The sequence below is a fragment of the Sarcophilus harrisii genome, chromosome 4 (genome assembly GCF_902635505.1).
Source record: "Sarcophilus harrisii chromosome 4, mSarHar1.11, whole genome shotgun sequence".
NCBI lineage: Eukaryota > Metazoa > Chordata > Mammalia > Dasyuromorphia > Dasyuridae > Sarcophilus > Sarcophilus harrisii.
This window is the reverse complement of record NC_045429.1, coordinates 374532435-374560133: the sequence shown is the minus strand read 5'-3', so window position 1 is coordinate 374560133 and position 27699 is coordinate 374532435. Positions and strand designations below refer to the sequence as shown.

At 32.0% G+C, this 27699-nt stretch overlaps 1 protein-coding gene across 17 annotated transcripts in view; it reads right to left on the bottom strand.

The window, feature by feature from the left end:
* RYR2 (ryanodine receptor 2) overlaps window positions 1–27699 on the bottom strand; it is a 712857-nt gene that overhangs the window by 24896 nt on the left and 660262 nt on the right. For all 17 annotated transcript variants that reach the window (XM_031968518.1, XM_031968517.1, XM_031968521.1 and 14 more), the window contains 6 exons: window positions 16012–16098; window positions 15146–15364; window positions 12726–12856; window positions 9742–9784; window positions 6917–7050; window positions 2005–2065 (listed from right to left, as the gene is read on the bottom strand). In XM_031968518.1, the coding sequence (XP_031824378.1) occupies window positions 2005–2065; window positions 6917–7050; window positions 9742–9784; window positions 12726–12856; window positions 15146–15364; window positions 16012–16098 (675 nt within the window). The remainder of the gene's footprint in view (window positions 1–2004; window positions 2066–6916; window positions 7051–9741; window positions 9785–12725; window positions 12857–15145; window positions 15365–16011; window positions 16099–27699) is intronic.

Genomic DNA, 27699 nt, shown 5'->3' with positions numbered 1-27699 from the left:
TATAGGCAGAAATATGAATTAGGAAGTCGTGACAATAATCTGAAAAGAAAAGAAAAATGAATAGCTGAGTGAAGTTAGTTGAAGTAGAAGTGTGAAAAGGGCAATGAATTTAAGAGAATTTTAAAGACAGGATTGATAAGAAATAATAATTAAGAGTACAGTTAACTATATAGAAAGAAATGTTGAGGAGAGGTTGGGGATTAAATATGAGTTAATTAAAAATGGAATTGGTGAGGATAACGTGGCTACAGATATATTTTGATATAGAAAGATGGACAAGAAGGGGAATTTATTTATAATAGTTGATGTATATGTAATACTTTAAGGAGTACTGTAAAATACATGCTTATCATCCTTTGATCCGCATAATCAAATGAGGCAGGAATTATTATCCCCATTTTACAGATCAGGAAACTGAATTTTGACAAGGTGAAGTGACTTTCCATTGGTGAGATAGTAGGCAAGATACAGGGGTAAAATTTGAATCTAGGGAGATTGAAAATAGTCATGGAAAGAACATTGAAGAACTATTAAGAGAGCATGGAATCAAATGTTCACTTCAGCATTTATCAGTTGTTTCATAATAATGATGTTGATGATAATTTTTATATAGCACTTACTGTGTGCTAGGCATTGTGTACTTTATATTTATTGTCTCATTTGATTCACAACAAATACCCTGGGAGATTGGTGCTATTATCATTCCCACTGTACAGATGAGAAAACTGATGTAGAAAAGGTTAAATGACTTGCCAATGGTCACACAGCCAGTCTCTGAGCCTAGTACTGTCCAGAGTCACCTGCTGTCCCTGTAATCTCTATATTTTAGATAAGGGAATATCTTAGAGAGATGAAATTATTTGCCCACGATCACACAGTAACATTAAAAGAGACTGTCTGCTAAGACTAATGTACATAATTATTGGAGAGAGGTTTTACGGGTCATGTCTTCTAACTCTCTTACTTTAAAATGAGGAAAATGAGTCTCAGAGAGCTGGACTTGCTCCAGATAACATAGTTGGAAAAAGCAAAGCCAGGATTCAAGCTCACATTACATGTCACTAGAGATTGGGTCCCTTAAGGATCTGAATAAGAGGAAAAACTCTGGCCCCGATACAGGGGAGGAATGCAACATGGAGGACTGTAAGTACGATGCAAACTCCTTGAGGGCAGGACTCAATCTTGTATTTGCACTCCCAAGACTTGGCACAGAGCAGGCACTAAAATAAAGGCCTTCTACTATTGATATAAAGTATCCTAGGATCTAAGAGATATTAAGATATTAAGAGATATGACTTTGAAGTAGGCCCAGGCTGTATTTTCATAACTTTTTTTTTTTTTTTGACAAAACCAGGACAAGAAGCAGGTAGCATAGATAATGTAAATTGTTTAAAGGAAACAAAATGGAGAAAAATACCCAAATAAAGTCCATAAACACATTTTGTAAAATGGGTGAGAAAATAGTTTGTCCTTAAAGCAGGTATATTCCAATGGGTTCATTATTTTTTAATGCTTACTTTGATATCTTCCAAGACACTATGCTTATTCTAAAAATGTTTCTTAGTAAAAGAAGGTTATGTTAAGAAGATCTGAAAAATAATTTCATACTCCTCTCCTTTCAACAAATGTGATTTGTCAGAATGAATATTTCTTCAAAAATTTCTTTTTATTTTCTCTAGACATTTGGGATCTGCCAGTAAGTCAGAAGTATGTTTTCTTAAAGGTATTCATACATTTCAAATGTAAATTAATTTGTATCATGATTTCTTTTCATATGTAAACAATCACCTTTTTTCTTTTAGCATTTGAAAACAATCTGAATAAGTAGAGAAGAACTAAGTCATATTTTTTTTAGAAATTAACTTCATTAAGTAAACTGATGATGGGAAATTTTTAAAACACACATATACACATTGTATTAATGTTTTGCATCTTATAAATGAAAGACATTGTTAAATTGAAAGAATATCTTATTTTGTAGTAGATTTATTAAAATAAGCTTACATTGTCAGTGAAAACAACGCCTAGTTTCCACATCTGATACTTCACATCAATTGAATTTAGTCTGAAATGATAAAAAAAAATTATTTGTGAGCATATAAGAATGTGTATTTATGTAATAGTATATGTGAAATGAACACATCTATATCTATCTATCTGTATCTCAAGCACATGGGTTTATAATAATCCTACAGAATTCATTTTGCTATTATGAATGATAAAATATTCCAGTGGATAAATATCAATCGTATTTTTAAATGTGTCAAGAGAAGACTTTACAATAACTTTTGGTAATCCATTCCAACAACTTCTAGAGGGTAAAACAGACTTGAAATACTGTCTCTTGCTATTTAAGAATATAAACTCTGATTCTATCCTCAATAGACTTTTCACTTTTAAAAGGACAGATTAATTTTATCTTAGGCAAATATACAAATTTGTTCTAATTTGCATTCCTGAAAACTAACATATGCCCATACATATGTATATATGCACATATAAATATGTGTCTATTGACTATCATCAAAATTTTAAAAATTCTCCTATCTCCATGCCTTTGTACTGATTGTCTACCAAGCTTGGAAGGCCTGGGTTGCTCTTCATCCTCACTTCTGCCATATAAACCCCACCTCTTTCTTTTCAAAGTGTAGTTCAAGCAGCATCTTCTCCAAGAAGCCTTTTCTGATTTCCTTGAACTGCCAGTGACTTCCCCTTTCTTATGCATACTTCCATTGCCTTCCCTTTTCTTATGCATACTTCTTCTTATGCAATTATTCTTTCTGTACCACCTCTGCATATGCTAATGTATGATTAAGGATTATTTTATTTTCTGTATCATAAGTGCCTCTAATGTAGGTGTTTAATGCATAAATCTCATAAGCATTGACTATGCTCTGAAATTGCTTTTCCCTTTTTTAAAAATTCTTTTTTTATTCTCCATTTTTGGCACAACCATTTATACTTAAAACAGAAATTAACTTCTTAGTTCCCATTAGCAGTTGCTAATGGATTTTTGAAGGTTTTTTCCTACTTCAACAGAAGGCTTCTTTTACTGCAGCATAGAGTTAATAATGAATTTGCCTTTAACTCTATATTCTCTGTTTCATCAAAATCAGAGCTTTTTAGCAAGCCCCATCTTTTTGCTGTTGTCACAAGCACTGAAGCTTCCCTTACCCAACATATTCAACTATTTAAGGACATATTTTATTCAAAGAGATAATAACTACCCAATTAAATGCAGCTGATATTTTTCTAATACCATGAAACAGCTAAACAAAATTTCATAAGGTTATTATCTAATGTCATTGATGATTCCTAAATAAGTAAAAATGAGGACTAATTTTTATAAATTTTTAATAATCTTTTCTTTTAGGAAAATTAAGGAAGGTAGTTAGCACAGTGGATAGAGCACTGACAGGACCTGAGTTCAAATAAGGTCTCAGACTGTTAACACTTAACCCTAATTGCCTTACCAAAAAAAAAAAAGGAAAAACCAAAGTTTTTTTTAAGTCAGAACTACTAAACTCATTATACCTTAAGCTTATTTTTTAGTTCAATTATTTTAGTGATTTAAAAACAACAACACAAGTAATTAGTGCCCTTATAAATTTATATTGTCTTATTTAGAGAGAAAGTATCTTATAGTGCAAAAAAATATTAGATAAGGAATAAGAAAACCCTAGTTTTGGTTGTCATTAAATAATATTATTCTGAGCAAGCCTCTTTTCCTCTTTTCCCTCAATTTACAGTCACAAGATTAGGCTAGATAGTCCTCCTAATTTTACAATTCTATGATATTATTTATCTGAATATAGTTATTTTCTATCCTATGTTTGACCTGTTTTTGTAGGCTAATGAACCTTAGTTTTTCATCTTTTTTACATGACCTATTTATTAAAAAGTTGTGAATTATCATACTTATTTTAAAGTTCAAGAGATATTTTCTAATTCTAGTATATTAAGATTTGATGAACTTGCATCTGGTCACTCTACGTTCTTCATGGTTCCTTAAGACTTTGATCATAGTCTCTGCTTTCATCTTTTGAAGCTGAGATATCCTCTTTTAAAGTTATTATCACTTCATTTTGTTAATCATTTAGTTCTCAAATGCATCTTGAGGCAGTTCACATTGTTTTAAAATGTTGATATTAAAATAATACAAAATAAAAGTCCAAATGAAGAACAATTTTAGTTAGAAAAGCAGAGTTACTTCTGGATAAAATGCTATCCACATACCTGATAATACCTCTGCTTCTACAATATGATGGTTTTGAAGATGATATACTAGTCCAGTCTTTGTTTTTGAGAAACATACTAGTAATGTTGTGTTAACAAGTAATTGAAAAGACTGAGAGACAACTAACCTTATTTTTTATGCTATATACAAGAGAAGATTTTTCTTTGATTTAGAATTCTTGAAGTTACAAAAAACATTAATAATTGCCCTTCAGTGAAGCAGAGGAAAATTAGAGCAGCTAATTTGAGGGAAATGCTATGGTGACTGTCCTGTGTTTCCAAAGTGATTTAGAGTTTTTCCTCACACTAAATTAGTGGATTTGATTAGACGTGACTTGCAGTAGTGCTATCAGAAATAAGAGAATGTTGTCATCATAAGCCTATAAGCAAGATGGATGTTTATTGGCTCAGAGTAATCTTTCAACTAGGCATTTATATATGTATTTTTGCATTTTATATAAACATATATATATATATACACATACGTAAGTGTGTATGTTTATATACACATGTGTACATATATGTGTGTATGTATATAAATAAAATTATCAATATAGAAGATACACTGATTTGCAACAGAGTATGAAAAGATATAGGTTACATATAGACTTTATAGTTATGATAAGAAGGAAATTTAGAGGGGAAAAAAGGAAAAGGACAGGGAGAAGGAAGGGGAGCTACAAACAGCTAGTTACATAATGATTTTTTTGCCTCACCAATATGCTTGCACATATCCAGGCAGAATAGCACTACGGACACTGCAATTTTTGAATTGCATATTCTTGAAAATGAATTCTTGAAAGGTGTTCTTTTTGATAGATACTTGTATGTCTAGCTTTTTCTCTTATCTCACATGATCTCTAAATTTATTGAGTATACTATCACGAAAACAATTATCTTTACTGTAGAACATGTTTAAATTTTATAAAGATTTTGAAGTGTTGCTTAGGTATGGGTCTTATAAAGATTAAAAAAAAAAAAAATTTCACAGAAAGAAGCATTTCCACACCAGTCATTCTCCAAACTGATGAAGTCACAGGTTCAAAAACCTTCAGTCTCCCCCCAAAAAAATTTATAAAAATTGGGAAAAGAGAATAATGTTGAAGATGAGAAAACTATTTTTAAAAGTATGCTTCAAAGAGAAGAAAAAAGACCAGGAAAAAAAAATCTTTGATTTTAATTTTCTCTTTTAAACATGGCTATTTTGCTTTTTATGCTTCCATAATTTATCATGAGGCAGCTATTAATCTCTCTCTCTCTCTCTCTCTTTTTTTAATAGCCTTTTATTTACAAGTTATATGTATAGGTAATTTTACAGCATTGACAATTGCCAAACCTTTTGTTCCAATTTTTCCCCTCCTTCCCCCCATCCCCTCCCCTAGATGATAGGATGACCAGTAGATGTTAAATATATTAAAGTATAAATTAGATACACAATAAATATACATGATCAAACTGTTATTTTGCTGTTACAAAAAGAATCGGACTCTAAAATATTATATAATTAGCTGGTGAAGGACATCCAAAATGCTGGCAGGCAAAAGTATAGGGATTGGAAAAAAAAAAAAAAAAAAATAGGGATTGGGAATTCAATGTAATGGTTCTTAGTCATCTCCCAGAGTTCTTTTGCTGGGTGTAGCTGGTTCAGTTCATTATTGCTCCATTTGAAGTGGTTTGGTTCATCTCATTGCTGAGGATGGCCAGGTCCATCAGAATTGGTCATCATATAGTATTGTTGTTGAAGTATATAATGATCTCTTGGCCCTGCTCATTTCACTCAGCAGCTATCAATCTCTAATTAGTGAGAGTGAATTTTAAATTATTCTTCAAAAAAGTGAAAAAAAATTATTCTTCCACAAATAAAACCAGACTTGAACAGATAGATATCTTATTGGGAGCCTTTCAAAAAGTTGATTTAATATGTGTTGGTTGATAAAAACTTAAATCTCAGGTGATTTCTAAATGTTGTAGTTACTTTGATCAATAAAAGGGATTTTAAAAATCTAGTTTATAGTACAGTATACCTTCAAAGAGGAAGATGAAAGTAATATCAAGAATGGAATATACATCATATTAGTAAGAGTAGACCATACTCTACATCCTGGACTATTAATCATCTTCCTTTCATGGAAATGTATAAATCACAATCACTTTCAATCCAGAACTCAGAGAAATTTGAATATGTTTCTGAATATTTTTGTAAAAGAATATTATGAAAAATCACCTTCTTCTTAGCCTAGTAATAAGCATCACTTACAGTTTCTTTAGAACACTAATTTTATTCTTCAGACAAAAAGATCCTTGCTAAAGATAAATTATTCATATTAGCATGAATTTACACTGATAATAATAAAACAGATATTCTATTTTTTTTTCATTAATGGTATGCTTGTCTTTATTATTGACAAAATGTATGCTTGATAATATAAGTAACTTACATCTGGCAATTAATATTTAAGATAGTAACATTGTTCTTTAGGTTTAGGAAATGAAACTAAATTAATAGGAAAAGATCAAACATCTCAAGTGAAACACCACAAAAACATAATAAATCTAAATTTATCTATATTTATTCATATTTTCTGTTCTCTTCTAGTAGTGTAGAAAAAACATCTTTGATTTGGAAAGCTGAGGATTGAATTTTTAAATGCTTGATTTTAAGGCAGAAGGAAATACTCACACAGCTGATAAGGAGCTGTCTTTCTTTGGCTTTTTCTTTTCTCGAGCATCACTGAAATCTAGAGCAGCCTTATCCATGCCTAGCAATTCACTGATTCTATCTCGGCCATAGAACTCTCCATACTTATCCATAACCTGAAAGGAAGAAGGAAGAAAGATATTTTTGCCAGTTTCAAGTCCTCAATAAATTTCATTTTCTAACATTAAGCTGTTTCTGTCTTTCCTATATTTAATATTTATTCATTGTTTGGAATCATATTGCTAATAAACAAATAAAAATAATCAAAGCCTCTCAAAATATACTTATTTGGTAAATATGGCTTATCTACTTTAGCCTCACTAGCCCACAAGAATCTATACATTGTAGCCATTGCAACTGTTTAATTCATTATTCTCTTCACTCATAGGGAGTTACTTCCTGCCATAATGAAGTCTACCAGTCCCTATTGTTTATTTATTTCATTAGGTAATGAAGAATCCAGATTCTAATCTGGATAAAGCGTAATCACAGTCTACTCTGACAAGGCTAAAGTCAAGAATTTGGACATTCTGTTCATCTCTGTTCTGGGACTCATTCACTCTTAGAGTACTATCATTTCCATTTTAACCCCTGAAATAACATTAACAATAAATATGAGGAAAAAGAAGGAAAAGAGGAGGAGCAGAAGGAATTAAAATAAAGAGAAGGCACAGGGTATAGTTAAGGAAAATGGAGAGAGGTAGGATAAAAGAAAAAGTGGGAAAAGGACAATACAAGAAGTGAGGAAATAGATAAGAGAAGATTAATGAGGAAGAGGAAAAAATGGAAATCTAAGTTTAGTGAATAAGGAAAAGCTAATTTTGTTGGTATAAAGTTATATTATAAATACAAAAAAGAGCAACAATTAAAATGGCATTTATAAACATATTTTTGGAAAATTACACCATCAATAAAGGTTAATCAAAAAAAGATTCAATTTGTAGTATATTAGCTTTTGAAAGACTCAAGATTTTTAAAATAATCACTTTTAAAGGGATCAAACAAAGGTTAAAGTGTTAGTCCTCTCTATTTCTTGAAATGGATAATAAACATCCCCAATTATGAAACCTTTGAAATTTGGTTCCAGCCTAGATAAAGTGTTATGATTAACATTTGGAACTGTCCTAAAAAAAAAAAAAAAAAAAAAAAGAGCTGAACACACATCTGTAATAGCTTAGAAATTCAGGAAAGAGAATCTCATTCCCTAGAAGGGAAGCCTGCATATCTCCATTTCCTTTCTATTGCAAACATACCACTCTAGAAAAGGAGGAACAAAGTAGTTTCAGAGAATATAACTGCTAGAACAATGATAAGTATTCCTTAGTTAATTCTAGGATTGCAGGAATGAGAAAGCTGCCAGGAATGGATCAGCTGTAAAGGAAAAACTAAGAGGTTCCTGGAAAATACCAATTTCCTAGACTTGCTCTACTAGAGAAGACAGATAATTCTAGAAAATGTCAGATTTGGAAATCAAGTTGGCAAGTTTCTGGACCTAACAGGAGTCAGAACCTGAAGGAACCACAATATGATGGGAAGAGGAAGTAGTCATGAGGCCCTTGTGGAGTGATGTATATACATATGGAGAGCTATAGGGGAAGCATTAAATTCAGGGAAATATAATAAATCTAGAGAATTTTTGGATCGGGGGATAGTTCTAGCTCCCTGACAAGAAGGTGAGCTAATTTGACTGTTTATGAGCTCTAGTGTGAAGTCTTTATATTTCATATTTATTCTAAGGTAAAATAAAATACTTCACTTGATATATTTTTAATCTGAAATCTTTTACTGGAACTGAGATTTCTGTACAAATTTATAAAGGAGACATATGTTGGTATTTTCAGAAGGAAAGCCTGAGTACTAGTCAAACAAAGCAAGTTATAAGAGTTCCCTTAGGAGTATCCCTGGTTGAGGTAACCCAGAACTTTGGCGCTGAACTATGTATTGCCCATGCTATTGATAGTTCCTAAATATCACTGGCAAGGAATAAAATAAATATCTGAAAAGAGGGAAAGGTTAATTTTTTTCCTTCAACTATGCCTAGCAAATCATTCTGACTTGAAAATATTTTTTCTCAGGTTCCATGGAGAATACAAGGTGATTCATCAGGGGTAATCAGAACCCTTCAAGAATGTACCATGAAAAATAAATAGCAATTCAAAAAGCACTAAAAGAAAACCTTACTGAAGAACAATCTTCCAAAGTGAGATGAATTTTTAAAATCCAATCTTTGTAATTTCTTTTTTACTGTTTTACTTCTATAGTAGAAAAGAAGAGATATAACCTATACTTTTAGCCAACTATTAAATAAGATAATCGCACTGGGAGAACTTTGCTTTGCTTTGCTATTTCAGGGGATTTTCTCTTTCCTTCTCTCTCTCTCTCTCTCTCTCTCTCTCTCTCTCTCTCTCTCTCTCTCTCTCTCTCTCTCTTCTCTCTCTTCCTCCCTTTCTCCTTCCTTCTTTCTCTCATTCTTTCTTTTTCTTTTATTTCTTCTACTTATTTAAAACCATTTTACTATTTAACAATGTGACTTTAGACTCAACTGAGTCAGAGGTGATTGTGCTGTATAGAGTTATTGGGCATCTATTTTGCAATTGGATAGTGTATTTCTTCAGTATTCTTTTAATTCAAATTCCATTGCAATCTCTTGCAACGTAATTTGACTGAACAACGTAAACAGGCACATAAAATATTCTGATTCTCATTTTACACAATGATTCAATACCCAATGAATACAAACATTAAAATCTGCACTGTATTTCAATGGTGGAAGAGAAATATAGAGAATCCATTGTAAGAAACATTACCTTTCTTTTTACAAATTTGTCCCAATAGTTGTTGGGAAATGACCTATAAAAAGAAATAAATGTATATATTATATATCAAACATTTAAACAAAATCATATATAAGTTGGGAAAACAGTTGGTAATTTATATATAATTTAATTTACATATAACTACATTTTTAAAATACATATTCTCTTTAGAAATAATTCAATTCAATAAAAATTTATTAGGGTTGGATTGAGAAGCAGTTACATAGTAAAGTAGATAGAGTGCCAGCCTTGGAGTCAGAAGGACCTGAGTTCAAATTTGGCCTCAGACATTTACTAGATGTGTGACCCTGGGTAGGCCACTTAACACTGCTTCAATTTCTCATGTGTAAAATGAACTTTAGAAAGAAATGGTAAATCACTTCAGCATCTTTTCCATGAAAACCTCAAATGGGGTCAGGAAGAATCAGTTATGACTGAGTCAACATAACAAATAAGTTGATATTTCAAGATGTGTGCTTATTAAAATACTGAAGAAAAACATGTATGAATTATATATAGGTATATCAACATATACATTATGTTGATAGATCTACTATTTATATTTTAAAATCTGTTACAAGAGAAGAAGGCAAAAAAAAGAGCAAAAAAAACCTGTTGAGTATGAAATCAAAGGGATTCATTTAGAAATGAAAGTAACACAAGAACAAAGACATGAAAATAAAGACAAAGCATAAATTTATGTCTACAAAGGGGATAATTGTGAGAAAAATTCTCATCAATAAGCAGTTTTTTCTTTAAGTTATAAACTTACCAGTACATATATAGCCTTTGATACTTTTTTGTTGTAAGTATTTCGACCTGTTTTTGGTTGTAGTTTCCTATATAGAGCTAGAAGGGATCTAAATGCCTTCTAGTTCAAGGACTTTAATTAAATAATACAGATTTTTAAAGAAACATTGTATGATAATTATTTGTACTTTACTTTCTTTTCTGAATTAACATTTACCTAAAATATTCAGGAGCCATTAAAAGTTGGAAAATGACTTCACAGGATTAAAGAAAAAGTATTTTTTTCTTCTTTAAGACCATGTGTCATTAATCTGTCCAATACATCTTGGGTTAATTTGCTTGATGACAGCATTTTGACATAGGATTATATATGCCTATGCAGTTATGTGTGAAGTTCATTATTTTGATTTTAAAGTAATATTGTTTTCTTTGAATATTTATTTTCTTTTCTTTGTATTTTGGGCTGAAATTCCCAGAGGTTAGGTATCTCTAGTAGTGCATTTCCAGCCACAAAGAGTAATGGATGATGAATTCTATCACTTCTGTGGGAATGAACTAAAAGGCAATCTCATTATTTTTTAAAATTTATTTATTTTTAATACCCATTGCTTTATGAATCATGTTGGGAGAGAAAAGTCAGAACCAAAGGGAAAAACAATGGGAGAGGAAAAGAAAAACCAGAAAAAAGAAATGAACAGAGCATGTGTTGATATACATTCAATCTCTATAGTTCTTTTTCTATCCAAAGTTTATTGGGATTGTTTTGGATTATTGAACCAATGAGAAGAACCAAGTCTTTCATAGTTGATCATCACACATTCTTCTTGTTATTGTGTATAGTGTATTCCTGGTTCTCCTTGTTTTACTCAGTATCATTTTGTGTAAATCTTTCCAGGCCTTTCTAAAATCTGCTTGTTCATTATTTTTTGTAGAATAATAATATGCCATTACCTTCATATACCACAACTTATTCAGATATTCTCCTGTTGATGGACATCTACTCACTTTCCACTTCTTTGCTACTACAAAAAGAGCTGCTACAAACATTTTTGCATGTGTGCGTCCTTTTCCCTCCTATATGATTTCCTTGAGATACAAACCCAGTAGTGGCACTTATGGGTCAAAGGTTATGCAGTTTTATAGTCCTTTGGACATAGTTCCAAATTGCTCTCCAGAATGTTTAGATCATATCATAACTCCACCAGCATAATGCATTAGTGGCCCAGTTTTCCCACATCCTCTCCAATATTTATCATTATTTTCCTGTCATCTTAGCCAATCTGAAAGGTATGAAGTAGTACCTCAGAACTGTTTTAATTTGCATTTCTTAATAGTGATTTAGAGCATTTTTTCATATGACTATAGATGGCTGTCTGTTTTAGAAATGAGATCTTTATGAAAATTGGCTCTTCATATCCTTTTATCATTTATCAATTGGGAAATGAATGTATTCTTATAAATTTGATATAGTTCTTTATATATTTTAGAAATGAGACCTTTATCAGAAACAATGGCTATAAAAATGTTTTTCCCAGCTTTGTATTTCCCTTTTAGTCTTGTTTCTGTTGGTTTTGCTTGTGTAAAAACTTTTTTTAATTTAATATAATCAAAGTTGGCCACTTTGTTTTTCATAATGTTCTCTGGTTCTTCTTTGGTCATAAATTTCTCCTTTCTGCAAAGCTCTGATATGTAAAGTATCCCTAACTCTTCTAATTTGCTTATGATATCACCTTTCATGCCCAAATCATGTACCCATTTTGACTTTATTTTGGTATGGAGCGTGAAATGTAAGTCTATGCCAAGTTTCTGTAATATTATTTTCCAGTTTTCTCAGCAATTTTTGTAATATAGTAAGTTCTTATCCGAGAAGCTGGAATTTGGGGCTTTCTCAAATACTAATTATTATGGGCCTTGATCATTGTGTCATGTGTATCTAATCTATTCCACTGATTCACCACTCTATTTCTTAGCCAGTAACAAGTGATTTGGATGACTGCTGTTTTATAATATAGTTTTAGGTCTGGTATTAAAAGGCAATTTTATTAGAATCTTCAAAACACAAAGGAGCAAAAATGATGACATCCATCAAGAAGCTGACCGTGCTTAATGTTCTGATTTTCTTTGTTGAGTATATAACTCAATTGGCTTTCTGATTATCTAGAAAAGTTTTTTTAACTTTTTGAAGTTTTGTAGCACAAATATTTCCAACATAAATCTATACTCACTGAGTATTGATTACAAGTCTATCCCACTGGCCTTTGATATCATCTTCCGAAGGTTGTTCTGTAATATAAAGCCCATCAAATTCCAATTTCCGTGCTACTTCCTTTTCTCTCTTAAAAATAACCAATGGAACCTGCAGTTGAAAAGTAAATGCATTTAGAGTTAGTTTAAGTTTCCTGGTATGTTTAGTGGCTACTATCAGTACAAAACAGTCACTATGGGAAAATATTTCTCATATATTTAAAGGAAGCCAAAGATTAAGTTAAAATAGATTATAATAATAAAACATTATATATTGCTACACATATATATGTACAATTTTTAACATACCTAAGAAACTAAATGCTTATCTAAATAGAACCACTGACAGTCATATTTTCAAATAATAATGAAAAATGACAATGATGCTTATCCATGAGGGTGTTTTATGCAGTTGTTTATATAGTAATGTAGGTGGGGAAATCAGTAAGTATCCCTGATCATTTGATTCCCTTCCATTTATCCCAGCTGATCAAATCAAAGAAGGGGTATATATGTGGGCCACCAAAGTATTAACTTCTGCCTGAAACCACCTGTCCTCCTCTCAAGAAGGTAGAACAAGTCACCTCTTAAAGCAGCCATTCTGTTTTTAGACAACTATAATTGTTAGAAAGCTTTGCTTGATAGCAAATAAATTGACTTCTTTTTTCTTTCTACCCATTGCTTATAATTCTCTCTTCAGGGACCAAACATAACAAATCTGGTACCTTCTCTAGTTGACAGTCCTTCAAATGCTTTAAGACAGCTATCGAATCTTCTGCCAAGCCTTCTCTTCTCTATGTTAAATACCTTAGTTCTTTCACTCTATCTGTATGCAACACAAACTCAAGGCCATTTTACCATTCTATTTGATCTCTTCTCTGAACCATGCAGCTTTTTAATATCCTCCTTAACTATGGTACTTAGAACCAAATATAGTATACAGATGAAGTCTGACAAGGGTATATATGGCCTTAATGAAACTAAAGACTGCATTAGTTAACTCTTTTGATTTTGAAGTTCTACTGCTGACTCTTACTAAACTTAAGAGTCTGCTAAAACCCCTAGAATTATTTTCAGAACAACTACTTTCTAATTATGCCTCTTGGATATTATAATTGTGAAGCTGATTTTCTTTGTATTCAAGTAAAAAACTTTATATATACCTATGAATTTTATCTTATTAGATTCAGCTTAGTGCTCTATTCCATAGCTGTCATCAGACTAAAATGCAATTAGGAAATAATTACCAAAATAAATAAAAATACAATAAAATACAGATACTGTCAGGATGTGATTTTTCTAGTAAATATGAGCCTACATGAATTCTTATGTACAGTTAATGGCTCCTGGTTTCTTTTTGAGTTTGACATAATTCCTTTAGCCTATTAAGATCTTTTTGGATTTTGACTCTCATATACTATGTCAGTCCTCTCTGCCATCTATCTACATATTTGATGAGCATGCCACTGATTCCTTTATTAGTTGTGGACAAAACTGTTAAACTCTTAACCTTGATATCTAATTGTCTTTTTTATCTAATATGCTGATCCTTTATTTCTTACTAGTACATCAAAATCAATGTCTCTAAAGTTTAATTCATTATTAATCCTTAAAATCCATTCTTCCCTATGACTCCATATTTCTACTGATGCTACACCACTTTCTTAGCCACTTATGCTCAAAATCTTATAAATAGATATTATTCTTTTCCTTTCTTCATCCCCCATATCTAATTAATCTGCAATCTGCATTTATAACATGCCAATCATATCAAATTTAACTTTAGAGTGAACAAGGTAATAATGATATTACCTTGTTATTACTGAATACTATTAATTGTCATAGGTGATATAACACATTATAATCTTTTTTAGGTAATTCAAGTAAAAGTTGCTCTGAATGTAGTAGAGAGGCTAATTGAGGAAGTCCATGTAGTAGTAGATATAATATAAAAATTGAAAAAGTTAAGGGAGAAATATAAATACAAAAACCCATATATAGATAGGAGGCATTTCAGGATACTGTTATATGGAGTGCTAAGAAGAAAAGCTAAAATCAGAAGTCTGAGAGCAAATGTTGGCATGAATGCCTGAGGGAGTACTTCATTAAACTGACTATTTTCTTTAGTTGGAAAATAATTAATTCTTCCTATTTTAATCAAATTAATTGAATGTTGTAACAGGATTAGAAACTATAAGCAAAAATTATAGTAGAAGAGTAAGCTGCTCTCAAGAGGTAATTTTGCTACTCTATAAATTGTATACACTATTTACTCTAAATTATATTCTAGAGGACTGAAAATTTACTCTCCAAGTTGAAGGGCTTTTGAATATAGAAACATGCACATGCATATATATATATATATATATATATACATACCCATAAATACATTGATGCTTACTTTCAAGCAGTAGTATCCAATGATGCAGAAGAAGGAGATAACTGTGTGGAGAATAGCAAGGATCCGAAGTGTAGGCTCCATGTAGCCACTACTCTCCTCTAGAACATAGTGTACTGTAATGAGTCGATGTGATGTGCTGTCCAGACTACTTATTCTGGAATTTTCACTTGCACTTGGGGAAGGAATTTCCTTTCCTTCTACCACAGAAGAAGTGGAGACCTAATTAAAACCATTTAGATCCCAATCAGCTTCTTGAAATTAAAAAGCATAAGTTTCATTTTTAAACACAATATAATACTACAGTCATGTTTTTCCTTTTTAAGGTTAACAGTTGAACATAGATTTTTTTTTTAAATAACGAAGAGACTAAAAGTAAAAACATATATATTACAATCTAAATTGTTATTTTGTTAAAAAAAAATACTATCATGGGGATTTGAACTTTTTTAGAAATTTTTCTGTTTTAACAGAAATAAGCTGGAACTCATAGATTATACAAGAAAAGCAAACCAAAATTTTCCATAAAATTAAACATGAAATAGTAATGAAATATTGCTGAGTCATTTTTAGCAATTCTAACAGCCTAATTCTAATCAAACAGACTACCCTGGCACTAGTAATGAGAAAATCCATGTTCAAGAAAGATTTTTCTCCTAATGGCTTTCAATTTAATTAAGATAAACAAAATCACCATTGGTCTTCCCAAGAACATCAAGAATATAATTGGGTCCCTTCTTTCATGAAATCATACTTTTGAAGTGCTATAATAAATTTACTTATCTTACACATTTGTGAAACTTTAAAACTCTAATTTAATTTCCACAATTCAACATGCAATATTTAAAGTAATGAAAAGATGTGCATACCTTATAAAAGAGCAGGATAAAGTTGATTGCAAAAGCAACAAATAGGGCTAGCATCCTCATGTTGTAAAAATTGCGAGCAAAGTAGTTCTAAAGATGATTTAAAAAAATTATCGTGTTAAAACATCATTAGAAGGTGGGAACTGGAACACACTCCATGAAATACTTGCTCTCCTAAGACCTTTTTAGAATTAAAAATTTCTCCAAATAACTATTTCTCAACTGAAACAACTAAGGAAGACGTGTATATTCAGTAACCACTCAATTTCCCAGATTACAGTATGATTTCAAATTACAAGTATTAAAGAACAACCAAGAGTATGGTTTTATCCTTCTTTGTTTTATTCTTCTACTCAATAATTTAAAAAAAAACACACCAAAAATCCAATGTAATGAGGATAGGCCAAAGATCTGGAGATCATATCTAATACATCATAATTGGTCAGCTCAGTATTTTGATTATACTGTAAAAATTGAATCTTTCTGGACAAAAGTGAAGAAATTGGAAGGAAGTGACTGGACACTGAAAAACACTATTTCTTTGGAACATATCTAGTCATGGAGTCCAGCTGAGGTTAAGGGGATAAATGGTATATTAGAGCAGAAATCTGAAATGACATATGTTGGCCATCAGAAGCAGTGACAGAAATGGCAAATAGTAGCCAATCTGACTTTAGAAAGAAAATCAGAACAGGAGTTCCATGGTCTGACAAACAAATTCCATTTTAGTACTCCTAAAATAAGCACTGTTTTCGATGAATACATCATCTATAAGTAAGTCTACAGTGTGTTTATAGAAGTATAAGAAAACATTTTCAATTCAGTAACTCTAATAGGCATAACTGAGCTTTGATAAAAGCCTATTATTAACCACAGGATTGTTATTTCTAGTGATACACAAAGATACTAAATCTTGAAGAAGGAGGGTAAGGCAATATGGGACAGTGGAAAGAGAAATGAACTTTGAGTCAAAGGATTGTTTCTAAATCCTTGGAGTATCACTATTTTGTATGACTGTAGTTGTTCATTTGTGTCTGATTTTTCATGACTCCATTGGGGGTTTTCTGGGCAAAATTACTAGAATGGTTTGTCATTTCCTTCTTCAATTCCTTCAACAGATGATGAAACTAGCAAACAAAGTTGAGTGATTTTCCCAGGGTCACACAGATAGTATCTGAGATCAGATTTAAACTCACAAAGATGATTCTTCCTGATTGCAAGTCTAACAGTCCATCCATTATGCCACTTGGCTGTCCCTGTATGTCTGCAGGAATGTCCCTTAAATTTTGGGGGCCTTGTTCTTTTCATGTATAAAATGAAGACTTTGGTTCAGATTTGACTCTGAGGTTCTTTTTAGTTTTAAGTCTGATGCTATGATCCTTGAAAAAAATTTTCTTCAGTGTTCTGGCTACTATAGCTATAAAGATAACAGATGCTGTCCCCAAATCCACAAATAAGACTAATGGATTCATGTTATAAAATATCTGTAAAAGTATACTCTTTACTGCTATTACTTCTTTGTAATATGTACAAAGAAAGAACATTACTGTATAATAAAGAAATCTTAAATAGTTTTTTGAATGGCATATCAAAGGACAATGAGAAAAAGTGAGGATGAGATAATGAGAAATGAGGAAATTACTTGTAAGAAGGCTGCCTCCACCTTCAATTCTTTTACTTTTGAAGAAAGGCAGGCATGACCTATCACTGAGGAGGTTAGATTGTTACATATACCTAATAAAGTAGGAAACGACTAGAGAACAAACTAGCATTACAGGTTTTACAAGAAAACAAAGTTTAAAAGATTTTTTTTAGTAGTCGTTAGTTTTATGCTTCACACAAGGTATAGCTATACCCATATTTATAGCACAGCATATTCTGAGAATTTTTAATGAGACTCTAAATCATCAACAAAACATCAACTTAAAAAAAACAACAACAACAAAACATCAACTTAAATTCAGTTCGGTCTTTTTAAGAAGACAAGAAAATTCAAAAAACATTTTAAAAGATTTCTATAAAGTGTTAAAACTAAAAAGTTAATGTTACATCTCCACTGTTCTAGATAGAAACTATCCAGAACAATATATTCCTCTAAAATATCACACGTGATGTTTTATTGTACTTGAAAACTAGTATTTCTGTGTTTTTTTTAATTTTCAAGATCAACAAAATAGAAATAGTACTCTCAAGTATACAGTTTAATATTTTTTAATTTAAGCTTTTCTTTTTTTCCAATTACATGTAAAAACAATTTTAACATTTTTGGGGTCAAATTTTGAGTTCCATATTCTTTCCTTCCTTCTTCTTGCCCCCTCTTTGAGAAGACAAGCAATTTAGCACAGGTTTCACATGCATAGTCATGCAAAACACATTTCTATGTACGTCATGGCACAGACAAGTCAAACACAAACAAAAAAAAGAAGAAAAATAAAGAAAAAATATCTTAGATCTGCATTTGGGTTCCATAAGTTCTTTCTCTGCAGATGGACTATACCTTTCATCTTAAGTTCTTCAGAATTTTCTTGGATCATTTTATTGCTGAAAATAGTTAAATTATTCAGAGTAGATCTTCAAACAATGTGGTTGTTATTGTGTACAATATTCTCTTGGTTCTGCTCATTTTACTTTGCATCAGTTCATGTAAGTTTTTCCAGGTTTTTCTGAGAATGTATTGCTTATCATTACTATATGCACAATAGTATCCATTACAATAATATATAACAGCTTATTCAATCATTCCCAAATTAAGACATCCCTTCAACTTCCAATGCTTTGCTAGCACTAAAAGAATAGTATAAATATTTTTGTGCATATTACATCCTTTTCCTTTTTGTCTCTTTGGGATAAAAACCTAGTATTTGTATACCTTGTTCAAAGGACATACCCTTGGGTATAATTCTAAATTGTTCTACAGAATGTTGAATCAGTATTTAATTTCATGAATAGTGCATTAGTGTTTTAATTTTCCACATCCCCTCCACCACCGACTAATTAGCCAATCAAGTATATGGTGATAACTCAGAGTTGTTTTAATTTGCATTTATCTACTCAATGGTGATGTAGAACATTTTTCAGATGCCTATGGCAGCTTGATTACCTTGTCTGAAAACTGTTCTGTTCATATCTTTTGATCTTTTATCAACAAAGGAGCAATTCTTATTTCTATTAAATTTGATTCAATTGTCTATATATTTGAGAAATGAGGTCTTTGTCACAGAAACTACTTTTTCATGCTTCTTAAAATTGTATTTGGAAGTCAAATTTTCTTTTCAATTGTGGTCTTTTCATTAGGAATGACTGAATATTCTCTATTTCACTAATTGTTTTTTAATTCACTGAATTTTTCCTTAAAGGATTACATTCAGTTTTGCCTGGGTGAATGATTTTTAGTTGTAATTATAGCTTTTTTTATCCTCCAGAGTATCATGATCCAAGCTTTAATATAGAAATGTAAATCCTTAAATGTAGGAACTGCTAACTTTTGTGTTTTCCTGTCTGTGATTTCCATATTTGAACTGTTTCTTTCTGTATGCTTACAGAAAATATTTTCTCCTTGACTTGGGAGCTCTAGAATTTGGCTATAATATTCATAGGAATTTTCATTTTGGATTCTTTTTCAGGGAGTGATGGGTAAAATCTTTCAATTTCTATTTCATCCTATGATTTTAGAATATCAGGGACTTTTCCTTTATAATTTCTTGAAAGATGAAGTTGAAGCTGTTTTTTTTTTTTTTGATCATGTATTTCAAGTAGACCAATAATTTTAAAATTATCTCTTATCTATTTTCAAGGTGAGTTATTTGTCCATGAAAACATTTTGCAATATCTTCTTTTTCTTTCCTTCATTTGATTTTCTTTCGCTGTTTCTTGATGACTCATAAAGTCATTAACTTTCACTTGTGATTTTTAAAATCTTTTTTGAGCTTCATGGCATAGGACAATTCCTATTTATCTTTGAGACTTTGTTTTGACTTTATTGTCTTCTGATTGTGTGTTCTGATCTCCTCTGTCACCACAGTAACTTTCTATAGTCAAGATCTTCTTTTACTCTTTGCTTATTTTCCCGCCTATGTCTTGAATTCTAATTCTCTGCGACAGTAGGGCTCTGCTTCCTGAGTGGAAGGGGCACCATCTATCCCAAGCTCCCGGCTTTTGAGTTTTGTGTGTGTGTGTATGTATGTGCGTGTGTGTGTGTGTGTGTGTGTGTGTGTGTGTGTGTGTGTAGCTGTTTGCAGAGGTAATTTGGGAGACCTGTAACTTTTTGGTTCTTTCAGGGTAGTATGATCTAGGGAGAGGTATATTTAATACTGTACATAGATCTGGAAGTGACTATAAGTCACTTGTCCACTCTGCAACCAGGGTCTCCTTTCTCCCATAGTCCTAAACTCTGTTGTGCTTGCCCTGGAAATGAGATCCAGGACTATGATTCACATTCAAGTATGGTCAAAGCAAAACAGTCCTTCCCCCAGTGCCTGCAAAGGGACTCCTGGAATCTCCTTTTGACCAGTTATTTAACCCCTTCACTGTCTGTGGGCTGAGAGATGCAAAAACAATTACTGTAGCCACAGATTCAGTCACCTGCAAGGCCTACTTCTGCTTTATTGGGACCTGCATACTAGTTCAACAGACCTTTGCTGCCTACTTTGTAAGTTGTGTTAGGCAGAAAATTGTTTCATTCCATCCTTTTGTGGGTTCTAACACTTTATGATTTGTTTTGAGCCATTATTTTTAAAAAATTGGATAGGTTCAGGTGAGTCCCGGCCTCTTTTCTGCCAACTTCATTCCTCAAACAGTGCACTATTTTTAAAAACATTTTTCCAGAATCTTTGATTAACAACATTCCAAATTTATGAACCTGATGATTAGATAGTATTTTATCCTCCATCTCATTCCCTAAAGTTTTCAATTGTTTCTTAGGAACTGCCTTACAAGATTTTTAATTGATTTTAGACATATGAAAGGATTATCATTTCCTATAAAAATACTTGGAGGCTTTAGTGGACTAGCTATAAGCTCAGAATCAGTTCATAGCAACATGGATGCCAAAAAAACTAATGTTACAGTACAATAAAGTGTTTAGGAATTCTAGCAATGAAAGGTCTGCACTTTTTACCCTGATAGGACCACATCTAGAATACCCTGAGTCAAAGTTCAGTTTGCACATTTTAGGTGTATAAGAAACCAGCCAAAATGATGAGAGAAAATTGTGGAACATGTCATATGAGGATTGATTAAAGGTATAGAGAAACTTGGAAAACAGAAGATTCAATGAGGACATAATGACAATCTACAAATCTACAGAAAGAGGAGGGAAATCTGGAAGGGATTTAAGAGACTATCTAATCCAACACCCTTACTTTACTGTGTAGAAAACTGAGGCCTGGGACATGAAGTTACTTATTGTCTAAGGTCACAAACATAGTAAGGGGCAGAAATTGATTTTAGACTTGTGTCCTTTGCTGCAAGAGCTAGTGGCTCTTTCTATTCTAGCTGCTGCCCATTTTCTGAAGACTGGTATTGTAAAAAAGGCATTATGACTATATGTCAATAAATCTGACAATTTGAGTGAAATCAATGAATATTTATAAAAATATAAATTACCTAGATTTACAAAAGAGGAATTAAAACATTTAAATAACCTCAACTTAGAAAAGTAAATTGAACAAGTTTTTAGTTAACTCCCTAGGAAAAAAATCCCCTGGGCAGATAGATTAATGAGTAAATTCTACCAAACACTGAAATAATAATTAATCTCAATATTATACAAATTATTTTAAAAATTAGGCAAAGAAGGAATTGTACCAAGTTATGTTATGACATAAATATGATGGTATTATATATACTTGGAAGAGATGAAACAAGAAAGAAATTAGAGACAAATTTCCCTCATGAAATTTTGAAAAAAATATTAACAAGGTGATTACAGCAATATATCACAAGGGTTAAACATTATGACTAGATTGAATTAATGCCAGAAATTCAGAGTTAGTTCAATATTAAGAAAACCAACAACATAAGTGATCACATTGATAAAAAAACAATAGAAATCATGTGATTATCTCAATAGATGCTAAAAAAGCTTTTGTCAAATTACACCACCCACTCCTATTAAAACCACTAGAAACCATAGAATTTTTAAAAAGTGTGCTTTAAAATGATAAGTATTATTTATTTAAAATCATTACTAAGCATTTTTTGCAATGGGGATAAACTAGAAATCTCACTATTAAGATCAGGGGTAAAGCAAGGATACCCATTATCACCACTATTATTTAATATAGTATTAGAAATATTAGCTATAACAATAAGAGAAGAAAAAAATTAAAGGAAATAGAATATGCAACGAGAAAACAAAACAATCACTATCTGATTATGACATGATGGTACATATACTTAAAGAACCCTAGAGTATCAACTAAAAATTAATTGAAATAATTAACAATTTTAGCAAAGTTGTAGGATATGAGATAAATCCACATAAATCATAATCATTTCTTTAAATGATAAAAAAAACCCAGCAGCAAGAGATAGAGAAATTTCATTTAAAGTCATTGCAAACAATATAAAATATTTAGGATTCTGCCTTCCAAGACAAATTTGGGAAATGTATGAACACTATTACAAAGCACTTTTCACATAAATAAAGTCAGATCTAAACAATTAGAAAAATATCAGTTGCCTATGTGTAGGCTGAGCCAATATAATAAATATGACAGTTCTGATTAAACGAACTTACTAATTTAGTCCCATACCAATCAAACTACCAAAAAGCAATCTGAGAGAATTAAGGGGAAAACCCAATAAAATTCATCTGAAAGAACAAAAGGTTAAGAATATCAAGGGAATTAGTGGGAAAAAAATACAAAGAAAGATTGACTGGTAATATCAGATCTCAAATTATGTTGTTAAGCAGTAATTATAAAAACCATCTGGTACTGTCTAAGAAACAGAGTAGAGTATCAGTAGAAAAATTTGGTACACAAGACAGTAGTCAATGACCACAGTAACCTAGTATTTGATAAACCGAAAGATCATAGTTTTTGGAATAAGAATTCATTATTTGAAAAAAAAAAAGTGCTGGGAAACCTGGAAAAAAAAGGACATAAATTAGTTACAAACCAGCATTTCATACTATGTATCATGATAAAGTCAAAAAATGTACATGATTAAGACACAAAGGAGTGTCACTATATGTAAATTCGAAGAACAAAGAATGGTCAACTTGTCAGATCTATGGGGAAAGGAAGAATTCATGACCAAACAGGAAACAAAGAGCATTATGAAATGCAAAATAGACATTTTTGATTAAATTAAGCTAAAAAGCTTTTAAATAAAAAAAACCCAAAGGTAGTTTTCAGATGAAGAAATCAAAGCTATATATCCTAAAGGGAAAGGGACCCACATCGCAAAAATGTTTGTGGCAGCTCTTTTTGTAGAGGCAAGAAACTGGAAACTGAGTGGAAGCTTATCAGTTGGGAGAACAGCTGAATAAGTTGTACTATATGTATGTTATGGAATATTATTGTTCTATAAGAAACAATCAGAATGATGATTTAAAGAGAGGTCTGAGACTTATATGAACTGATGCTAAGTGAAATATGCATAACCACTTCAACAATGAGATGATTCAGGCCAATTCCAATGTGATGAATTCATTGTGATGAACAAAGACATCTACACCCAGAGAGAGGACTGTGGGAACTGAGTATGGATCACAACATAGCATTTTCACTCTTTTTGTTGTTGTTTGCTTGCATTTACTTTCTCATTTTTTCCTTTCTGATCTGATTTTTCTTGAAATTCAGCAATATAATTTTATAAATATATATGCATATATTGGATTTAACATATATGTTAACATGCTTAACATATAATGGATTACTTGCCATCTTGGGAAGGGGGTGGAAGGAAGGGAAGGGAAATTGGAACACAAGGTTTTGCAAGGCTCAATGTTGAAAAATTATCCATATGTTTTGAAAATAAAAAGCTGTAATAAAAAAAAAGAAAAAAGAAATCAAAGCTAATCTTAGGGATACTAGAAGTATTCTAAATAATTTTTGATTAGAGAAATGAAAATTAAAACAACTCTGAAATACCACCTACCTAGTACTATTGCACTCCTGATGGAGTTATGAAGTGATCCAACCATTCTGGAAAGCAATTTGGTATTATGCTCATCTGGCAACCAAATTGCTTCTACCCTTTGATCCAACATTACCATATTAGGGCTGTATCTCAAAAAGATAGAAAATAGATAAAAGGACCTACAAAAATATTTATAGCAGCTCTTTTTGTTGTGGCAAAATATTGAAAATTGAGAGGATGCTCATCAATCGGGAAATGGTTGCATAAGCTGTGATATATGGATGTAATGGAATACTATTATGTAATAAGAAATGATTAACATGCAGATTTTAGAAAAACTTGGAAAAAGCTGTATGAATTTATGTAAAGTAAAACAAGCAGAACCAAGAAAACACTGTACACAATATCAGCAGTACTGTGTGATGATCAACTATGAATGACTCAGCTCTTCTCAGTAACACAATGACTCAAGAAAAGTAGAAAATGCTCAAAAGAAAATGCTATTTATATCCAGATAAAGAACTGATGGACACTGAATGCATATTAAAGAATATTATTTTTACTTTATCCTTTCTTAGTTTTTTTTTCTTTTTGACATATTTTTTTCTTTCACAACTGTGACTGACAATGAAATGTGTTTTAAATGATAGCACACATATAAGCTATATCAAATTGCCTAACATCTTCAGGAGAGGGGGAAGGGTGAGAGAGAATGAGGAAAATGTGGAACTCAAAATCTTGCAAAAATGAATGCTAAGGGGTGAAGCCAAGAAGCTGCAATAAAGACAGAGACTCGTATCCAAGATCTCTCCCAAATCCCTTTAAATGCCTTTAAATAATGACATTAAACAAATATTGGAGCATCAGAACCCACAAAAAATGGAGTGGAACAATTTTCCAGATGAAGACAACATAGAAGTTCAGTAGGAAAAGTTTATTATATCATAGTGGGACTGGAGCATAATCATGAACTGCACCAACAGAGCCCCAGCTATAGCAAACCAAGAGTGGGCCTTAGGGTCTCTGAATCCATGGCAGTAGCACTGTTTCTAGACCTCTCAGCCCACAGACAGGAAGGACGAGTTGGAATATTGTCAGGAAAGGTTTGTCACACTAGGGTGTAAGAGGAGACCCTGCAAATTAGCAGTGAGCTTTTGGAACCACTGATGCAGTGGCTTCCAGGGATCTCATTCCATAGGTAAAAGGACCAAATAGCTGGTTGGAAGGAGATGGCAGGAGTTTCTTTGACTGGACTTGGGCAAGATTCTGCTGCTTTGCCCATATTTAGATCTAAACTGCAGAGCTGGTTTATAGTAGAGGTTCCTAGAAGGATGTCTGAAAATAACTGCACAAAACCCTTGAATCTTTGGATGGTGCATCCCTTTCTCCCTAGAAACAGAGCCCTACCTCAGCAACGAGATCAACCAAATCATTTCCAATGGAGCAGTAATGAACTGAACCAGCTACGCCCAGAGAAAGAACTTTGGGAGATAACTAAAAACCATTACATTGAATTCCCAATCCCTATATTTATGCCCACCTGCATTTTTGATTTCCTTCACAAGCTAATTGTACAATATTTCAGAGTCTGATTCTTTTTATACAGCAAAATAATGTTTTGGTCATGTATACTTATTGTGTATCTAATTTATATTTTAATGTATTTAACATCTACTGGTCATCCTGCCATCTAGGGGAGGGGGTGGGGGGTAAAAGGTGAAAAATTGGAACAAGAGGTTTGGCAATTGTTAACGCTGTAAAGTTATCCATGCATATAACCTGTAAATAAAAGGCTATTAAAAAAAAAAAAAAAAAACAGAGCCCTACTTTAACAAAGAGTTAAAAGCCAAGTAATAGCCTAGGAACAACAAAAAAGATTCTGACTATAGAAAGTTAATATGGTAATAAGGAAGATCAAAGAACACATTCAGACGAAGACAACAAAGTCAAAGCTTCTACATCCAAAGTCTCCAAGAAAAATAAAAATCATGTCAGGTCATGGAAGAGCTCAAAGGGATTTTGAAGATCAAGGAAGAGAGGTAGAGACAAATTGGGAAAGAAATGACTGTGATGCAAAAGGAAATACAAAAAGCTAATGAGGAGAATGCCTCAAAATGCAAAAATAGTCAAAAATAGTATTGGGAAAGGAGGTACAAAATTCACTGAGGAAAATAATTCTTTAAAAATTAAAATTGGTTTATGAGAAATCAGGAAACAATAAAACAAAATGAAAGAATGAAAAATAGAAAACAATGTGAAATATCTCACTGGAAAGATAACTGACCTGGAAAATAGATGGAGGAAATATAATTTAAAAATTATTGATCCACTTAAAAACCATGATCAAAAAAAGAATCTAGACATCATCTTTCAAGAAATTATCAAAGTGGAGAGCAATGTGGAATTATGCCCAAAAAGTTATCCAACTGTGCATACCTTTTGATCCAGCAGTGCTATTACTGGGTTTATATCCCAAAGAAATACTAAAGAAGGGAAAGGATCCTCTATGTGGCAAAATGTTTGTGGCAGCCCTGTTTGTAGTGGCTAGAAACTGGAAAATGAATGGATGCCCATCAATTGGAGAATGGTTGGGTAAATTGTGGTATATGAAAATTATGGAATATTATTATTCTGTAAGAAATGACCAGCAGGATGAATACAGAGAGGCTTGGAGAGACTTACTGATGCTGAGTGAAGTGAGCAGACCAGGAGGTCATTATATACCTCAACAATGATACTGTATGAGGATGTATTCTGATGGAAGTGGATTTCTTCGACAAAGAGAAGATCTAATTCAGTTCCAGTTGATCAGTGATGGACAGAAGCAGCTACACCCAGAGAAGGAACATTGGAAAATTATTGTAAACTGTTTGCATTTTTGTTTTTCTTCCTGGGTTATTTTTACCTTCTGAATCCAATCCTTCCTGTGCAACAAGAGAACTGTTCGATTCTGCACACATATATTGTATCTAGGATATACTATAACATTTAACATGTATAAGACTGTTTGCCAGCTATGGGAAGGGGTGGAGGCAGGGAAGGGAAAAGTTGGAACAGAAGTGAGTGCAAGGGATAATGCTGTAAAAAATCATCCAGGCATATGTTCTGTCAATAAAAAGTTACAATTAAAAAATATATATATATATATGAAATTATCCTTATATTCTGGAACCAGAGGGCAAAATAGAAATTGAAATCTACCAATAATCTCTAAAAAAGATCCTAAAATGAAAACTCCCAGGAATATTACAGCCAACTTTCAGAACTCCCAGGTCAAGAAGAAAATATTATAAGCATCCAAAAAGAAAAAATTCAATTATAGTGGAGCCACAATCAGGATAACACAAGATTTAGCAGCTTCTACATTAAAGGATTGAAGGTTTTGGAATATGATATTCTTGAGAGCAATGGAGTTAGGATTACAACCAAGAATCACCAACACAGTAAAACTGAGTATAATCCTTCAAGGGAAAAGAGGATTTTCAAGCATTCGTGATGAAAAGATCAAAGCTGAATAGAAAATTTGATTTCCAAATGTAGGACTCAGAAGATGCATAGGAGGTAATCAAGAAAGAGAAATTATAAGGGATTTAATATAGTAAT